Genomic DNA, 20,454 nt, shown 5'->3' on the forward strand with positions numbered 1-20,454 from the left:
GAATGGTAGACATTTCATCTCAGCAAAGGGTAATATGGTAATTAAATGTTCCAGCCTAGAGCCTGACCAGGCAGTGGTGCAGTGGTTAGAGCACTGGACTGGGACATGGAGGACCCAGGTTCAAGACCCCAAGGTCGCCAGCTTGAGTGCGGGCTCATCAGGTTTGAGCAAGGCTCACCAGGTTAAGCCTAAGGTCACTGGCTCGAGCAAGGGATCACTCAGTCTGCTGTAGCACCTCGGTCAAGGCGCACATAAAAAAGCAATCAATGAACAACTAAGGTGCTGCAATGAAGAATTGATGCTTCTCATCTCTCTCCTTTCCTATCTGTCCCTCTCTCTGACTCACTCTCTCTCTCTCTGTCACAAAAAAAAATGTTCCAGTGCTAGAGACAGATTGTCTGGGTATAAAACCTGGGTAGATCACTTAACACTTGCATAGAATAGAGCAAGTTACTTAACGGCCCTGAGCCTCACTTTTCTCGTTGATGCAATGATGATGATTATAAGCTTAGAGAGCTGCAGTGATGAATTAATATATGTAAAGTGCCCAGAACAGGGCTTGGCACATAGTAGGCACTCAATAAATAAAAGTTGCTGCTAATAATATAAAACATTAATTGTAATTTTTATTATACATTTTGTGAAACTAAATTAGAATCTCAGCAATATATTCAAGACCATGTAAGCCTCATTACGGTTGGATCCTGAATTCTACGCCAAAACCATTTAATATCTTGCTTTCCCTTTCCACCACAGGTGAGAAAACAGAGTATTTTCATGGGACCTTTAACATTTTAGATCTACGAAAATATAGCAATTCTGGACAAAATGGCACCTATCAACTTAAGGACTTAAGAGAAATAAGTGAAAACTTGGTAAGCCAGATCAAATTCTTTCTAACATAGAATAATGCAGTTAGAGGGGTTTTGTACATCATTTCTTTCACTATTGTTCAAAACGTAATTTCCAGACTACCTGCCTCAGAATCAACTTGCAGGTCTTTACGTCCCACTCCAGATCCACTGAAGCAGTGTCTGATGGGATAGGGAGGTAAGGGTAGGGGAGCAAGGTAATCAGCGTGTCTAACAAATGGGTGATTCTGATAAACCGCTCTTTCTAACTGTACTACTTCATTTAAGGTGAGAGAACAGAGGCCAGGGTATCCCATTGCTTCCTGCCTTCCACCACAATGATACCCAATGGAAAAGCTTAACCACATCAGATGTGGCTGTTTGTAAGACGACATGCCTCTTTTGAGAGACCACATTTGAAAATTTAAAATATTTTTAAATATATGAGGAAGCACAATAATAAATGTTCATTTTATCTTATAAAGAAAGAAAGAAAGTGTAATCACCCAGACCTGCTGTATATTATGCAAAATAATGTTAACAATTTTGTTAAAATTAAAATAAAGGGATGCTCCCAAAGGAAAAAAGCAATCTTGGCTGTATAATAATTCTGCTCGAGATATCTGTGAACCCTCACTTAAACATTAAGCTCAAGTAACTATCCTGGTAAGGAAACTTAAGAGCATGGTTATTTTACTTTTTTTTATTTAGTTATTAAATTTAATGGGGTGACATTCATCAATAAGATTATGTAGGTTTCAGGTAAACATTTCTATAGCATTTGAACTATTGATTGTGTTGTAAGCCCATCACCCAAACTCAAATTTTCCATCACCATATATTTGTCCCTCTTTACTCCCTTCCTCCCTCCTCATTTCACTTTTATCTATGTTCATGAGTCTCAGTTTTATGTCCCACCTATATGTTCTTATAGTTCTTGTATTTTTCTGGTTTACTTATTTCACTTAGTATACTGTTCTCTTTTTTTTCTTATTTTTATTAATTTTAATGCAGTGACATTGATAAATCAGGGTATATATATTCTGAGAAAACATCTCCAGATTATTTTGACCTTTGATTATGCTGCATACCCCTCACTCAAAGTCAAATCATCCTCCGTCACCTTCTATCTGGTTTTCTTTGTGCCCCTCCCCTCCCTCCACTCCCTCCCTTTCCTTCCTCACCCCCTCCCCACCCCTCCACCCCACTCCCTGTTACCATCACATTCTTGTCCATGTCTCTGAGTCTCATTTTTATGTCCCATCTATGCATGGGTTCTTAGTTTTTTCTGATTTACTTATTTCACTCCATATAATGTTATCAAGGTTCATCCATGTAAATGATCCAATGTCATCATTTCTTATGGCTGAGTAGTATTCCATAGTATATATGTACCAAAGCTTTTTAATCCACTCGTCCTCTGATGGACACTTGGGCTGTTTCCTAGTATACTGTTCTCAAGGTCCATCCATGTTGTCGTAAATGGCAATATTGTCCTCATTTCTTATGGCTGAGAAGTATTCCATTGTACATATGTACACATCTTAATCCAATCCTCTATCAAGGGAAACTTTGGTTACTTCTATGTCTTGGCCACCATGAATAATACTGCGATGAACATGGGGGTGCATATGTCTTCATGTACCAATGTTTTCAAGTGTTTTGGGTATATACCCAGTAGAGGCATTGTTGGGTCATATGGTAATTCTATTATTAATTTTTTGAGGAACCACCATACTTTCTTCCATATCTATTTGTTGTTTGTATGTTTTTATGGGAGAAGTATCTGCTCAGGTTCTTATCCCTTCTTTTTTTCTGGTTTTTTTTTTTTTTTTTTTCAGACACAGAGAGAGGGAGTCAGAAAGAGGAGAAAGAGGGATAGATAGGGACAGACAGACAGGAATGAAGAGAGATGAGAAGCATCAATCATCAGTTTTTTGTTGCGACACCTTAGTTGTTCATTGATTGCTTTCTCATATGTGCCTTGACCGTGGGCCTTCAGCAGACCGAGTAACCCCTTGCTCAAGCCAGCTACCTTGGGTCCAAGCTGGTGAGCTTTGTTCAAACAAGCTGAGCCTGTGCTCAAGCTGGTGACCTTGGGGTCTCAAACCTGAGTTATTCGCATCCCAGTCTGAAGTTCTATCCACTGTGCCACTGCCTGGTCAGGCATCTTTCCCCATTTTTTAATTAGACTGTTTGCTTGTTTTTTGCTGAGCTTTGTGAGTTCTTTATATATTTTGGATATTAACCCTTTGTCAGAGCTGTTTTGTTTTTTTTTTAACATCATCTCTTATTTGGTCAGCTGACTTTTGTTGTTGTTGTTGTTAGTTTCTTTTGCTGTGCAGAAGCTTTTTAGTTTAATATAGTCTCGTTCATTTATTGTTGCCTTTACTTCTCTTGCTTTTGGGGTAAAATTCATAAAATGTTCTCTATGGCCAATAGTACCTATGTTTTCTTCTATGTAATTTATTGTTTCAGATCTTATATTTAGGTTTTTGATCCATTTTAAATGAATATTTGTGCATGGAGACAAACTGTAGTCAGTTTTAATTCTTTTGCATGTAACTTTCCAATTTTCCCAGCACCTTTTGTTGAAGAGGGTTTCTTTACTCCATTGTGTGTTTGTGGTCTTTTGTTGAAAATTATCTGTCCATATATATGTGGTTTTATTTCTGGGCTCTTGATTCTATACCATTAGTCTATATCTCTGTTTTTCTGCCAATACCATGCTGTTTTTTTTTTTTATCATAGCTCTGTAGTATAATTTGAAGTCAGATAGTGTGATACATCTGGCTTTATTCTATTTTCTCAGGAATGCTTTGGCATAGTTATATTAAAGGGGTAAAAATGACAGGTGTATTGATTTGTTTTAGTCTAAGAACCATTATTTTCCTTCAAAAAATATCCTTGCTTTCTCAAATCAATTTTCATTTTCTATAACACTATTTAATCTTTGTCCTAGGCATACTCAATTAGAAATCAAAACAAATATAGAGATAAAGTTTATAATTTATCATTTCAATTATCATTAAATTATGCATACTTTTTCTATATTGCAGTTTCATCTCCCAAATCAATAATTAACATTTATGGATTCATACATGTCTTTACATTATTTTATATTCATAGCACCCTAGAAAATAGAATTTGCAGTCAGTTCTTAAGGAAAGCCAGGTAAAAACTTAAGACATTCTCCAGTACTTTCTTTATTCCTTTAATCCTGAGTGACTCCACATAACATCCTCAATGAAAAAAATTAGTATGCCAGATTCAGAAGATGGCAGCAGAGTAGGCGGATGCACAGATGCCCAGCTCTCAACACCAAACTGGAATACAAATCAATTTAGAAAAAATCATCATGAAAAACCAACACTGAACTGCAAGAACAGCTCTCAAAAACCAAGGAGCAAAGAGGAAGCCACAATAATCCTGGTAAGAGTGCCTGAATCTCCTCTGCTTACAGGAACGGAAGGGGGGGAGGGTGAGGCTGAGAGCCCAGAGAGGATTTCACAGAGGAAAAAGAGCAGAAACTACTGCTCAAAGCCACTTACCTGGCGACCACGGAGCAAGGTGGGTTGAAAAGACCAGCTTATCTCCCAAGTGGAAAGGACAAGGAGAGGGACAGACTGTGAGGGGCTAAGGTATACAAGAAACGAAATAAAAAAGCTGACTCATTCGTGCTGGAGGCGGCCATAGCTGGGGAAGGGACTGAACCTTTCACAAAACAGAGCTGAAGTGCTTCCGGATCAGAGATCTCCAGACATCTATCCAGCTCCAATCAGCGCAACAAGACACAGCTGAAAACAAGAAGTGGGGAGGAGGGGCAGTAACTCAGGTCTCCATGGAGATCTGAGATACACCTCCCCCTACTGAAGCTGAGAAAAAACCCTATCCCCAGTGAGATTAGTTGGTGGAAGAGACCTTCAGCGTCTCAGGTTACACCCACAGCATTCCTGGTTACAGTTTCAAGGAAGCCCCCTGCTGAGATCAGTTAACAAGACTATCACCTGTTAAGAAAACAAACAAATCAAGACTTCAAAGCTGCCCAAATCCGAAAGTGGATTACAAATAATAGCTGATACCAACCCAAGAAGACCTAGAAATAACACAACTGAAAACTGGAGGCAGACAACACCAAGCCTAGACTCAACCAACTCTACAAATAAAAAAAAAAGAAGATGAGAAGACAAAGGAGTGCAATCCAAATGAAACCACAAGAGACACCTTCGAGAGATGAACTGAGTGATATGGAAATAATCAAACTTCCAGATGTGGAGTTCAAAATAATGATTGTAAGGATGCTTAGGGATCTTAGAACAACAATGGAGGGGCAGTTTGAAAACCTAAATAAAGAAATAGCAAACCTAAATAAAGAAATAGCAAGTATAAAAAAGAATCAGTTGGAGACGACAAATACAATATCAGAAATAAAGACCACAATGGAAGGAATTAAAAACAGGATAGATAGAGCAGAGGATCGAATCAGCGAGTTAGAGGACAACTGGAATGAAGGCATGAAAGCAGAGAAGAAAAGAGAAAAAAGACTCAAAAAGTCAGAGGAAACTCTTAGAGAGCTCTGTGACAACATGAAAAGAAATAACATCCGCATCATAGGGGTTCCTGAAGAAGAAGAAAAAGAACAAGGGATAGAGACTTTGTTCAATCATATCATAGCTGAAAACTTCCCTAAATTAATGCAAGAGAAACTCTCACAAATCCAAGAAGCACAGAGAACTCCATTAAAGAGAAACCCAAAGAAACCTACACCAAGACACATCATAATTAAAATACCAAAGCTAAGCGATAAAGAGAAAATATTAAAAGCTGCAAGAGAAAAAAAAATATCACCTACAAAGGAGCCCCCATAAGGATGACATCTGACTTCTCAACAGAAACACTTGAGGCCAGAAGGGAATGGCAAGAAATATTCAAAGTAATGCAGAACAAGTACCTACAACCAAGACTACTTTATCCAGCAAGGCTATCATTTAAAATCGAAGGAGAAATAAAAAGCTTTCCAGACAAAAAACAACTCAAGGAATTCATTACAACCAAACCAATGCTGCAGGAAATATTAAGGGGCCTGGTGTAAACAGACCAAAGTGGGAAAAGAATACAGAAAAAAAAAAAAAAAGGAATACACCTTTAAAGAAGAAAATGGCAATAAACAACTACATATCAATAATAACCTTAAATGTAAATGGATTAAATGATCCAATCAAAAGACATAGGGTAGCTGCATGGATAAGAAAACAGGACCCATACATATGTTGTCTACAAGAGACACACCTTAGAACAAAAGTCACACATAGATTGAAGGTAAAAGGATGGAAAAAAACGTTTCATGCAAACTGAAATGAAATAAAAGCTGGGGTAGCAATACTTATATCAGACAAATTAGACTTTAAAACAAAAGATATAGTAAGAGATAAAGAAGGCCACTACATAATGATAAAGGGAGTAATCCAACAGGAAGATATAACTATTATAAATATCTATGCACCTAATATAGGAGCACCCAAATATATAAAACAGACTTTGATGGATTTAAGGGGCGAGATCAACAGCAATACTATAATAGTAGGGGATTTCAATACCCCACTAACATCAATAGATAGATCCTCAAGAAAGAAAATTAACAAAGAAACAGCAGGCTTATTGGAAACACTAGATCAACTCGATTTAATAGATATCTTCAGAACCTTTCACCCTAAAGCAGCAGAATATACATTCTTTTCAAGTGCTCATGGTACATTCTCTAGGATTAGACCACATGTTAGGGCACAAAAGTGCTCTCAACAAATTTAAGAAGACTGAAATCATATCAAGCACTTCCTCTGATCACAACGGCATGAAACTAGAAATGAATCACAGCAGAAAAGCTCAAAAATTCTCAAACACATGGAAACTAAATAGCAGGGTGTTAAATAATGAATGTATTAAGAATGAGATCAAAGAAGAAATTAAAAAATTCCTAGAAACGAATGACAATGAGCATACAACAACTCAAAATTTATGGGACACAGCGAAAGCAGTGCTGAGAGGGAAGTTCATAGCACTACAGGCACACTTTCAGAAGCTAGAAAAAGCTCAAATAAACAACTTAACCCTGCATCTAAAAGAATTAGAAAAAGAACAGCAAGTAAAGCCCAAATGTAGTAGAAGGAAGGAAATAATAAAGATCAGAGCAGAAATAAATGACATAGAGGTTAAAGAAACAATACAGAGGATCAATGAAACTAGGAGTTGGTTCTTTGAAAAGGTAAACAAGATTGATGAACCTTTAAGTAGACTCACCAAGAAAAAGAGAGAGAGGACTCAAATAAATAAAATTAGAAATGAGAGAGGAGAAATAACAACTGACACAACAGAAATACAAAATAGTGTAAGAAAATACTATGAAGAACTGTATGCCAAAAAACTAGACAACCTAGATGAAATGGACAAATTCCTTGAAACATACAATCTTCCAAAAATCAATCTGGAAGAATCAGAAAACCTAAACAGACTGATTACAACAAAGGAGATCGAAACAGTTATCAAAAAGCTCCCAACAAAGAAAAGTCCGGGGCCCGATGGCTTCACAATGGAATTCTACCAAATATTCAAAGAAGAACTAACTCCTATCCTTCTCAAACTATTTCAAAAAATTCAAGAGGAAGGAAGACTTCCAAGCTCCTTTTATGAGGCGAGCATAATTCTGATTCCAAAACCAGGCAAAGACAACACAAAGAAAGAAAATTATAGGCCAATATCTCTGATGAATATAGATGCTAAAATCCTCAACAAAATATTAGCAAACCGGATCCAACAATATATGGAAAAAATCATACACCGTGAGCAAGTGGGATTTATTCTGGGGAGGCAAGGCTGGTACAATATTCGTAAATCAATCAATGTGATTCATCACATAAACAAAAAGAAGGAGAAAAACCATATGATAATTTCAATAGATGCAGAAAAAGCATTTGATAAAATCCAGCACCCATTCATGATCAAAACTCTCAGCAAAGTGGGAATACAGGGAATATACCTCAACATGATAAAAGCCATCTATGAGAAACCCACAGCCAACATCATACTTAATGGGAAAAAATTAAAAGCAATACCCTTAAGATCAGGAACAAGGCAGGGGTGCCCCCTTTCACCACTCTTATTTAACATAGTCCTGGAAGTCCTAGCCACAGCAATCAGACAAGAAGAAGAAATAAAAGGCATTCAAGTTGGAAAAGAAGAAGTAAAACTATCATTATTTGCAGATGATATGATATTGTATATAGAAAACCCTAAAGTCTCAGTCAAAAAACTACTGGACCTGATAAATAAATTCAGCAAAGTGGCAGGATATAAAATCAATACTCAGAAATCAGAAGCATTTTTATACATCAACAATGAACAGTCAGAAAGAGAAATTAAGGAAACAATCCCCTTCACAATTACAACCAAAAAAATAAACTACCTAGGAGTAAACTTAACCAAGGAGACTAAAGACTTGTACTCGGAAAATTACAAAACATTGATAAAAGAAATCAAGGAAGATACAAACAAGTGGAAGCATATACCGTGCTCATGGTTAGGAAGAATAAACATCATTAAAATGTCTATATTACCCAAAGCAATTTATAAATTCAATGCAATACCAATTAAAATACCAATGACATACTTCAAAGATATAGAACTCATATTCCAAAAATTTATACGGAACCAAAAAAGGACACGAATAGCCTCAGCAATCTTAAAAAAGAAGAATAAAGTGGGAGGTATCACACTTCTTGATATCAAGTTATACTACAAGGCCATCGTACTCAAAACAGCCTGGTACTGGCATAAGAACAGGCATATAGATCAATGGAACAGAACAGAGAACCCAGAAATAAACCCACAGTTCTATGGACAACTGATATTTGACAAAGGAGGTAAGGAAATACAATGGAGTAAAGACAGCCTCTTTAACAAATGGTGTTGGGAAAATTGGACAGCTACCTGCAAAAAAATGAAACTAGATCACCAGCTTACACCACTCACAAAAATAAACTCAAAATGGATAAAAGACTTGAATGTAGGCCGTGAAACCATAAGCATCTTAGAAGAAAACATAGGCAGTAAGCTCTCCGACATCTCTCGGAGCAATATATTTGCTGATTTATCTCCACGGGGAAGTGAAATAAAAGACAGGATAAACAAATGGGACTATATCAAACTAAAAAGCTTTTGCACAGCTAAAGACAACAAGAACAGAATAAAAAGACAAACTACACAATGGGAGAACATATTTGACAATACGTCTGATAAGGGGTTAATAACCAAAATTTATAAAGAACTTGTAAAACTCAACACCAGGAAGACAAACAATCCAATCAAAAAATGGGCAAAAGAGATGAATAGACACTTCTCCAAAGAGGACATACAGATGGCCAATAGGCATATGAAAAAATGCTCAACATCACTAATCATTAGAGAAATGCAAATTAAAACCACAATGAGATATCACCTCACACGAGTCAGAATGGCGCTTATCAACAAAACAACACAGAATAAGTGCTGGTGAGGATGTGGAGAAAAGGGAACCCTCCTGCACTGCTGGTGGGAATGCAGACTGGTGCAGCCACTGTGGAAAACAGTATGGAGATTCCTCAAAAAACTGAAAATCGAACTGCCTTTTGACCCAGCTATCCCACTTTTAGGAATATACCCCAAGGACGCCATAGAACGGCTCGAAAAGGAGAAATGCACCCGCATGTTTGTGGCAGCATTGTTCACAATAGCGAAGATCTGGAAACAGCCCAAGTGTCCGTCAGATGACGAGTGGATTAAAAAACTTTGGTATATATATACTATGGAATACTACTCAGCCATAAGAAATGATAACATCGGAACATTTACAATAACATGGATGGACCTTGACAACATTATACGGAGTGAAATAAGTAAATCAGAAAAAAAACTAAGATGAATCCATACATAGAAGGGACATAAAAATGAGACTCAGAGACATGAACAAGAATGTGATGGCAACAGGGGCGGGGCGTTGGGGGAGGGGGTATGGGGTGTAGAAGGAGAGAGGGGTTAGGGGAGGGGAGGGGCACAAAGAAAACCAGATAGAAGGTGACAGAAGACAATTTAACTTTGCGGGAGGGGTATACAGCACAATCAAATGTCAAAATAATCTAGAGATATTTTCTCTCAACATATGTACCCTGATTTATCAATGTCACTGTATTAAATTTAATAAAAAAAAATAAAAAAAAAGACAACTCCAACAGCAGTTTCAGGCCTTCCTGGTCTGCCTTCAAGCTCATTAACAAGGGGCCTGCGAACCCAGCACTGTGATTGTCAGTCATGAATAAAGGTGGAGCAGAAATAAAAAAATAAAAAAAAATTAGTATGCCTTAGTTAAAAAGATACACAAATTTTTTGAATGTTGGGAAATGTTACAATTTATTGGAACAGTTAAAAATCTGTTTTCTTGGCCCTGGCTGGTCGGTTCAACAGCAGAGCATCGGCCTGGCCTGTGTGGAAGTCTCAGGTTCAATTCCCAGCCAGGGCACACAGGAGAAGCGCCCATCTGATTCTCCACTTTCCCCTCTCTACTTCCTCTCTGTCTCTCTCTTCCCCTTCTGCAGCCAAGGCTCCAATGGAGCAAAGTTGGTCTGGGCGCTGAGGACCGCTCCATGGCCTCCGGCCACAGCGGAGGAAAGCCCCAGATGGGCAGAGCGTCACCTCTGGTGGGCGTGCCCGGTGGATCCCCGTGGGGGCATGCGGGAGTCTGTCTGACTGCCTCCCCACTTCTAATTTAGGAAAAATACAAAAAAAAAAATCTGTTTCCTTTATGTTTTCTGCCCAACATTGTTGCTGTTGTTTTACTGAAGTGAATGGACAAGAATGCAATAGATACTTTAAAAGGAAGTGAAAGAAATGCTCAGGTACATCTGTAACAGAAACTGTGTTTGAAAGTAGACTTTTTAGTTTCAGTACAGCATTCATTTCTAGGAATGAAGGAACCACAGAGGCAAAGGCTATTAGGTAATGACACATTATCATCATGAGCACATGCAAGGCGCTTCTCGTCATTATGTTATCCTTTATTCTTGTAGCACACTCCCACTCATCTCACCCTGCAGGCAATCATTCTGTATTTCCTGTGTAGTCTTTGTTTGAATTCATTTTTGCAAAAATACATTTCATTGTTATCTGTGCATATGCTTTTAATGTTTCTTTGTGTTATAAATCACTTGTCTTAGTTAATTCTGTCTGCTCTTCCAAAGTACAATAAATTGAGTTGCTTATAAACAACTGGAATATGTCTCTCACAGTTCTAGAAGCTGGAAGTCTAAAATTGGGGTATCAGCATGGTCAGGTTCTGGTGAGGGCCCTCTTTTGTGTCAGACTCCAGACTTCTTGGTGTGTCCTCATGTGGTGGAGATCGGAGAGCTGAACAGCTCTCAGAGTCTCTTTCATAAGGGCACCAATCCTGCTTATGGCCTAATTACCTCCCAAAGGCTGCATTTCCTAATAAGTATCTTTACATTGGGGGTTGGAATTTCAACATGTGAGTGTGGGAAATAAACAAATATTCAGTTCATTGTACCACTTTTTTTTTTTTTTCATTTTTCTGAAGCTGGAAACAGGGAGAGACAGTCAGACAGACTCCGGCATGCACCCGACCGGGATCCACCCGGCACGCCCACCATGGGGCGACGCTCTGCCCACCAGGGGGCGATGCTCTGCCCATCCTGGGCGTCGCCATGTTGCGACCAGAGCCACTCTAGCGCCTGAGGCAGAGGCCACAGAGCCATCCCCAGCGCCCGGGCCATCTTTGCTCCAATGGAGCCTTGGCTGCGGGAGGAGACGAGAGAGACAGAGAGGAAAGCGCGGCGGAGGGGTGGAGAAGCAAATGGGCGCTTCTCCTGTGTGCCCTGGCCGGGAATCGAACCCGGGTCCTCCGCACGCTAGGCCGACGCTCTACCGCTGAGCCGGCCAGGGCTTATTGTACCACTTTTTGTTTCATACTTTTTAACTCAGAGTTGTTAAGATGTAGCTAAGTCGTTAAATGAATATCTAATTAATTGCTCGTAATGGCTACATGATGATACATAGTTATATCTACCATGTTTTATCTCTCGCATTATCCCAAGAAATGCTGCATTAAACAGTCTTCTATTTATCCCTTTACGAACTAATGCAAACTCTTCTGGAAGCAGAATTACAGGGTCATTAAGTGCGCATACACTTAATTTGACTGATTGGTGCTGGCTTGCTCTTTGGAATGGCTAAATCAGTGTGCACACTCATATGCAGTGCATAAGGGTCCCTGGGTCCCTACATCTTTGCTAACACCTGGTTTTAGTTGGCGTTCTAATTTCTGCTAGTCATTAAGTTTTACTTTATTCATGATTTAATTTGCATTTTTCTAACTACTCATGAGTTTGTGCACTGTTACATATACCTGTTAGTCTTTTGGGGTTTTTGTTTCTATAAATTGCCTATACTTATCCTTTGCCTGTTTTTCTACTAAAGTTTTGTTTTGTTTTGTTTTATTAGTATTGCTTTGCAGGAGTTTTTTATGCTGTGATATGAATAGTTTGTTGATTATAGACATTATACTTAACCATTCTGTCTGCTATTAATTTGGACCATGTTTTCCTTCATGAAACAGAGATTCATAATTTTGAAATAATAATATTTATGAATTTTCTTTGCTTTATGGTTGTGTTTTTAAAGAAGTCATTCTTCTTTTCTAAGTCTATATTAAAATATTCTACTACATTTTCTTCTATTAACTTTACAGTTTGACCTTCTACATTAGGTCTTTAATGCATGTGGAGTCCATCTATAGTGTGATGTTAGGTAAGGACCCAGCTATTACTCTCCATATGGTGAGCCAGTTTTCCCAATGTAACTAAACATCTGTTTCCCCAATATATAGTATGATTATTCAGCTCTTTACATTTCTTGGCATCTGAGTTTTTCAGGAAAGGAAACATGATCTGTTCCTTCAAGCTGCTCCCAATCTCTTTGGAGAGATGAGAGTAACACACATGAAATTGAATAGCGTGACAAAATATAATTAAGGATTAAATCGTATGTTGAGGAAATAAGTACAGAAGAACTTCAAAGAAAAGGAAGATCAATTAGGGTTCCCATGGTCAGGAAAGGCTTTGTATTATTTTAGCCCTATTTAATTAAGAGAGGTATCCCTTTCCCTCCACTCCCCACTGAGTTACCTTAAGAATTACTGGAAGGGTTCATGCCTCATCCTGAGCCACTCCTATTTATTGTTGTTAATCCCAATGAATAAAACCAGATTCTTCTCTCTACTTTATATGGGTGCTAACTAGACAGCCAAGAAAAACAGGTTGTAGGTCCTGTTCTTATTAATTTGGGATTTACTGGTTTGAATGCAAATAGAGATATAAAAGTAAAATGAATTCATGCTTGGATACTGCTAAAACTTATCCCAGTTCTCTGAGATATATCTCATCTTTCATATCAATCTTCAGAGAAGACTTCAGTAACCAGATACCAGTAATTCATGATACTACCAAATACATAGGTCATGATTGTTCATTATTATAATAAGTTTGAATAGGGTCACTGACAGAGGGATAATATATTTTGGAAATATCAAGAAATATTTTTAAATTACAGTGTCATTACAAATGTGAAAGTTACAAACTTGTAACACTGTGACAATAAAAATAGCTGACATGTATTAAATGTTAAGCACTACACTAAGCATTTTATATGTTATTTCAAAAATAGCCTTATGAAGTAGGTACAATTATTATATAGTTTTTCAGAAAAGATAACCAAGATACAGAAAAATTAATTTACTCAAAATCATACAACTAGTAAATGATATAGTTAGGACTGGAGATTGTGTGTTCTTAAAAAGTTTTCATCCATAAAAGATACCTACATGATTTTGTTCCCATCTACCATCTCATAAGATACCAGAAATAAAGTACTTATTACTGGTACATTAGTCTTATCCAACTATGCTATTAACATGGGCTAGTGATTATCATCTGCATTAACAAAGGCAAGAGTTGTAAGCAGTTCTAAATTTTATCTTGTTTGTACCCAAGAACACCAAGAATAGGACCTGAAATAATCCTCAAACTACCCATGAGACTATATTAGAAGCAAAAAATAAACAAATAAATAAAAGCCCAACATGAAAACAGAAAGTGATGCAAGGAGATGCCTATAGTTAGTCTCTCTCTCTAAATGAATTGCATTAGGTAAGAAAAATAAAAGATGCTTAATGCTTGGTGAAGGGCGACAGCCCTATGCTTAGAGATTGCAGATTGGATTTTGGAAGCTTTAAGAAAAAAATAAACAGATGTTGTCAAGAAACTTTATGTTTAGAAGTTAAAAAATTGGATATAGAGAGTGGCTGGGTCTTTATTTGAGAGCTCAGACTAATATTTATTTTGTAATTAAAGATTAGGTATGATGAAAAGAGGAAGATGTGCAACACTACCTCTACCTTCAGTGTCTTTAATTTGAACCCTGAAAGAAAAAGCTAGTTTTGTATATTTCAAATCAAATCTTCACTATAGCACTGTAAAGGAGGCATTATTATCCACACTTTACAAATGAAACAACTAAGCCTATGAAGTTAAGGTCCACAACTAGAAAATGATGGAGGGGAGAATTGAAGTCATATTAACTCAAACATATGCTCTCTTCACTAAATTATTCTTCTAATCAAGAAGGAACTTAGGTATGATAGGAAACTCAGTGTTATGCCAATTCTCTCATTTAATATTTAAATCCATAAAGATTATAAATTTCATATATAGTACTAGATTACTTTTACCTAAGCACACATTGTGTTCACTTATTATATAAAAATGTCTTTATCCTTACTTTCTTTACTTCCTTATATGAGTTTTTATTGATAAGTAATTGACATATAATATCATATAAGTTTAAAGTGTAAAACATGTTGATGTGCTACACTTATATACTGCAAAATGATTATCACCATAATAATATGCCAATCCATGAACATGAGATAGCTTTCATTCTGTTTTTGTCTTCTCCAATTTCCTTCATCAAAGTCTTATAGTTTTTAGTGTAGAGATCTTTGACTTCCTTGTTTAAATTTATTCCTAGGTAGTTTATTATTTTTGATGCTACAGTAAATGGGATTGTTTTATTTCTTTTTCAGATATTTTGTTGCTAGTGTATAAAATGCAACTGATTTCTATATATTAATTTTGTCTCTTGCAATTTTACTGAATTCATTGATTAGTTCTAGTAATGTTTTGGTGGAGTCTATAGGATTTTCTATATGCAAGATCAAACAAATTTCTGAAAATAAAGGCAATTTTACTGTTTTTTAATTTGGATGCCTTTTATATCTTTTTCTATATCATATTATGTTGAATAGGTATACTTAGAGTCAGTGCTCTATTTTCTTATTTCTGATCTTAGAAGAAAAGCTTTCAACCTTTCACTGTTGAGTATGATGTAAACTGTGGGCTTGCTATATATATGACCTTTATTATGTTAAGGTATATTCTTTTTATATGTAATTTTTTGAGCATTTTTATCATAAAAGGTGTAATATTTTGTCATCTGCTTTGTCTGCATCTATTTAAAATAATCACATGATTTTATCATTTATTCTATTAATGTGTATATCACATTTATTAATTTGTGTATATTAAACCATTTTTGTATACTGGGAATAAATTCCACTTCATTATGATGTAAGATTCTTTTAATGTATTGTTGAATTTGGTTTAGTAATATTTTGTTGAAATTTTTGCATCTATGTTTATCAAGAGTACTGGCCTATAGTTTTTTCTTCTTGTAGTATCTTTATCTGGTCTTGGTATCAGGGAAATTCTTGTCTTGTAAAATAATTTTGGGAGTGCTCTTTACTTTTCATTTTTTTGTAAGTGTTTGAGAAGGACTGGTATTAATACATCTTTATTTTTTTTAAGACTATTCATTTAGAGAAGAGGGGGAGAAACACACACACACACACACACAGAGAAAGAGAGAGAGAGAGAAGGGGTGGGAGAAGCAGGTAGCATCAACTCTCATATGTGCCTTGACCAGACAAGCCCAGGGTTTCGAACTGGCGACCTCAGCATTCCAGGCCAATGTGGGTTTTTTTGTTTGTTTGTTTGTTTTTTCTGTAATAAAGTTTTTTTTTATTAAATTTAATGCAGTGACATTGATAAATCAGGGTACATATGTTGAGAGAAAATATCTCTAGATTATTTTGACATTTGATTGTGCAGGCCAATGTTTTATCCACTGCACCACCACAGGTCAGTCTTAATTCATCTCTAAATGTTTGGTAGAAGTAAAAACATCTGGTTCTGGGCTTTACTGTGTTACAGAGTTCTTGATTACTGATTCAATCTCCTTACTCACTATTTTTTTTAATTGAATGTATTGAGGTAACATTGGTTAATAAAATTAAATAGGTTTCAGGTGTACAATTCTATAGTACATCATCTGTACATTAATTGTGATTCTTTATATTTCTGTAATATCAATTACAATGTCTCCTCTTTCATCTTTGATTTTATTTACTTAAGTCTTCTCTCTTTTTTCTTAGTCTAGCTAAAAGTTTGTCTATTTTGTTTAACTTCTCAAAAACCCAGATCTTGCTTCCCTTTATTTTTTGTTCTTATTGTATTTATTTATGCTCTCATCCATATTATCTTCTTGCTTCTGCTCATTTCAGGCTTAGTTCTTTTTCTTGTTCTTTAAAGTGTAAAGTTAGATTGTTTATATAAGAATGTTTTTTCCTCCTAATGTAGGCATTTTTTGCAATAAACTTCTCTCTTGGAACTGCTTTTGTAGTATTCCATAAGGTTTGGTATATTGTGCTTTTATTTTGTTTCAAGTTATTTTTTTATTTTTCTTTAAAACATTGGTTATTCAGAAGTATGTTGCTTCATTTCCACGTATTTGTAAATTTTCCAGCTTTTCTTCAGTTATTGATTTCTAATTTTATACCATGATAGTCAGAAAAGATACTTGGTATCATTTCAATCTTCTTAAATATTTTCTAAGATTTGTTGTATAACCTACCATATTATCTATTCTGGAGAATTTCTGTGTGCACTTGAGGTAGACTATGTATTTTTCTGCTATTGGACAGAATGTTCTGTTAGGTCCAGTGGTCTGAAGTATGGTCAAGTCCAGTGTTCCTTTGTTGATTTTCTGCCTGGATGATCTAGCCATTGTTGAAAGTGAGGTACGGAAATCCCTTACTATTTTTGTTGTTGTTGTTGTCTATTTATCTCATCAGGTCTACTAGTATATACTTTATTTAGGAGTTCTGATATAGGATGCATATATATTTATGATGGTTACATTTTCTTAATGAATTGACCCCTTTATTATTATTCTTTATCTCCTGTTACTGTTTTATGTTTACAATTTCTTGTCTGTGTCAGTCTTTGAGAAGAAAGACAACAGTTAAGTCAACTAATATAGAGAGGAAGAAGGTTAATGATTTATTTGCATATGATGTCTAGCATAAACAATCTATGTTTGTAGGAAAGATATGGATGGGTGCTTTCTCAGGAAATTTTTTTTTAAGAAAGAGGCAATATTAGCTATCTGTAAAAGCTGATAAAGAGAGATAAAGCTGTAAATATTGCATAATCTTCACTCTACTGAATAACTTATTTAGATTATTATTCATGATTCAGGCACTATAAGAGAGTCTAGAGAAATTATTCTCTTTCTCTCTTTTCGAATAATCAAATTTAGAAATTTTGAGGACAACACACTTGGAGAGGACACAAATCTCCTAAAGAATAATTTTTCTCTTGTTTTGAGTGCTATGTTTAAATATCTTCCCATTCATAAGAAGGAATTGGGTAATAGCCTGTGAAAGGCAAGGGCATAGCTAAGACTCAAAGGTAGCGGAGGTAGTGGTGATGCTGAAGGTGGGTTGGGCTCAGAGGCAGATGGTGGAGCCCTTGAATATCTGCCTTTATGACTAAAGACTCAAATACAATTGTGCCAGACATACAGGAAGAGAGAGAAATGAGAACCATCATTTCTTTATTGTGGCACCTTAGTTATTCATTGATTGCTTTTTCAGATGTGCCTTGACCTGGGGGGCTCCATCAGAGTCAGTGACCCTTTGCTCAAGCCAGTGACCATGGGATCATGTCTATAATGCCACACTCAAGTCACCCATCCTGAGCTCAAGCTGGTGAGCATGTGCTCAAGCTGGCAACCTCAGGGTTCTCTGTGTCCCAGGCTGAACGCTCTATCCACTGCACCACCACCTGGTCAGGCAATTGTTTTGTATTCTTTATTTCTACCTTTAAGTCCAGCTAGGCAACATCCATTAAGCCTTTTTTAGGGCTAAGGGTGTATTTTTTAAAAGCATCTTATATATATCTTTTGTATGGTACTCTTATTATAATTAGAAGAAAGCAACAGGATCTGAAGTTTTCTTTATAGCATATTTGGTTTTTTTAGTTCCCAGGCGTTTATCTGGTGTGCCAATAAAAAAAATTGCTTTGGCCAATCTTCAGTGGCTTAACTATTTGAAGCTTGCATTCTTAGCTCTGAAACTCCCCCTATGTAAATACAAAGACTGCTGTGAGAGGATTCAATGGGGAGCAACTAACAGAGAAGGGCAGGCTACATGTGTAAACAGAGTTTATTTAGGAATGATTTTTGAATGGTTGGGTGAGGTCTGTTTGTTTGAGTAGATAGCCTCTCCCTAACTCTTTCATTAAACACCCAACTAACCTCCAATTGCCCTCTTAGAAATTCATCTCAGTGCAATTACCAGAACTTTGAAATCATCAAACTTAAAGAGGTACTACCCTAAAAGGGAGTCTTTGCTCAATGTTTCCTAACTATCTCCAACTACAAAACTCTACTAATGCCCTGGCCGGTTGGCTCAGCGGTAGAGCATCGGTCTGGTGTGCGGGGGACCTGGGTTCGATTCCCGGCCAGGGCACATAGGAGAAGCGCCCATTTGCTTCTCCACCCCCACCCTCCTTCCTCTCTGTCTCTCTCTTCCCCTCCCGCAGCCAAGGCTCCATTGGAGCAAAGATGGCCCAGGCGCTGGGGATGGCTCCTTGGCCTCTGCCCCAGGCGCTAGAGTGGCTCTGGTCGCGGCAGAGCGACGCCCCGGAAGGCAGAGCATCGCCCCCTGGTGGGCAGAGCATCGCCTCTGGTGGGCGTGCTGGGTGGATCCCGGTCGGGCGCATGCGGGAGTCTGTCTGACTGTCTCTCCCCATTTCCAGCTTCAGAAAAATACAAAAAAAAAACAAAAAAACAAAAAAAAACAAAAAAAAAAACACCTCTACTAATGCCCCAGATAGGAAGTAGGATAGATGTACAAATCACTTACTCTAGTAGGTGGTATAAATAATACATTTATAACAAGCTGGCAAACAGCTTAAAAAAATTTCTGGTAATTTAGAATGCCAAAAAGTGTTCGCAGATAAGGTAGGTCTTAATCTGCCAGGGAAACATGATTTCAGGGTCTCTAAAAAGCTAGTTCACACATAATGCCAGTCAGCAAGAAAATTTACATTCATGTTTTCTCTGATTTTCTCCGTTATAAATTTTTTTAGTGTAGGAACCTGTTAGGTGGTCTGCACCCTAGCATTTCTCAGAGTGTTTTCCTCAGGCTACCTGATCGCGTAAAGATCCTGGCCCTGACCGCAAACCTAACCACAGAGGCAGGGTTCTGGAATTTGAGTTATAAAAAAGAAACTTCTTTATTTCTATGATTACTGAAGTTACTTCTTTCTAGATTCTTTTTATGTGATTATTTCAGCTCTTGTCTTCCCAGACAATAGAACCATTCAAAGGTGAAACTGATGCTGGGTTTAGATATTCTTCTCAGCAGGCATGATGCCATTTGAATGATGTCATCTGGAATCAAAAACTTACTCCAGTACTTTCACCAACAAATTACAAAGGATTAAGGGGTCAAATGTGGCTGAAATTTCAGAGGATAATTGCAAACCAAATTGTTTAAAATAATAAGCTCTTATTAACTTTTCTTCTTTTTAATATTTGTCACTTTTGTCCCTGGTGTTTTTGGTTTGCCTTTGCTTTTCTTTTGGAATTCCCCAGAAAACTGAGAAATAGGACTGGTTATAGGTGACAAGAAGAGAAATGATTATAACACTGTCACTCTTGCAAAAACATATCTTTCAAAAACAGTTTCATTTCTAGAATATAAACCCCACACCTCCACAGTCCCTTTACGTTTTTCTTATGTAAATGCAAATAAAAGTGTATTCTGGATTCTAGCAATTTTCCTGTTTTCTAAGTACTGCTTTTGACCTTTCATGTACAGCTATTACCAAATGCATATCTTTACAACTTTTATACTCTATTTTTTAAAGTCAACCAACTAGTTACTTTATCGTTTATTATTATTTGTTCTATAAAATAAATTGAAGTAAAATGTACATATCATATTTGACAGGGAGGCTGTGTCTTTGACAAGAGATGGACCTACTGACTGAAGACCTAGGTTAAAGTCCCAATTTATTATCCACATGATGCCAGAGAAATTTATGTAATGTATCTGAGTCTCAGTTTTCTATTTAGATAAAATAAGAACCAAATTAATTTT

At 36.7% G+C, this 20,454-nt stretch overlaps 1 protein-coding gene across 3 annotated transcripts in view; it reads left to right on the forward strand.

Moving 5' to 3' along the window:
- Positions 1 to 20,454, forward strand: part of TMPRSS11A (transmembrane serine protease 11A) — a 59,365-nt gene that overhangs the window by 13,193 nt on the left and 25,718 nt on the right. For all 3 annotated transcript variants that reach the window (XM_066279728.1, XM_066279727.1, XM_066279729.1), the window contains exon 3: positions 757 to 875. In XM_066279728.1, the coding sequence (XP_066135825.1) occupies positions 757 to 875 (119 nt within the window). The remainder of the gene's footprint in view (positions 1 to 756; positions 876 to 20,454) is intronic.

Source organism: Saccopteryx bilineata, chromosome 5 (genome assembly GCF_036850765.1).
Source record: "Saccopteryx bilineata isolate mSacBil1 chromosome 5, mSacBil1_pri_phased_curated, whole genome shotgun sequence".
NCBI lineage: Eukaryota > Metazoa > Chordata > Mammalia > Chiroptera > Emballonuridae > Saccopteryx > Saccopteryx bilineata.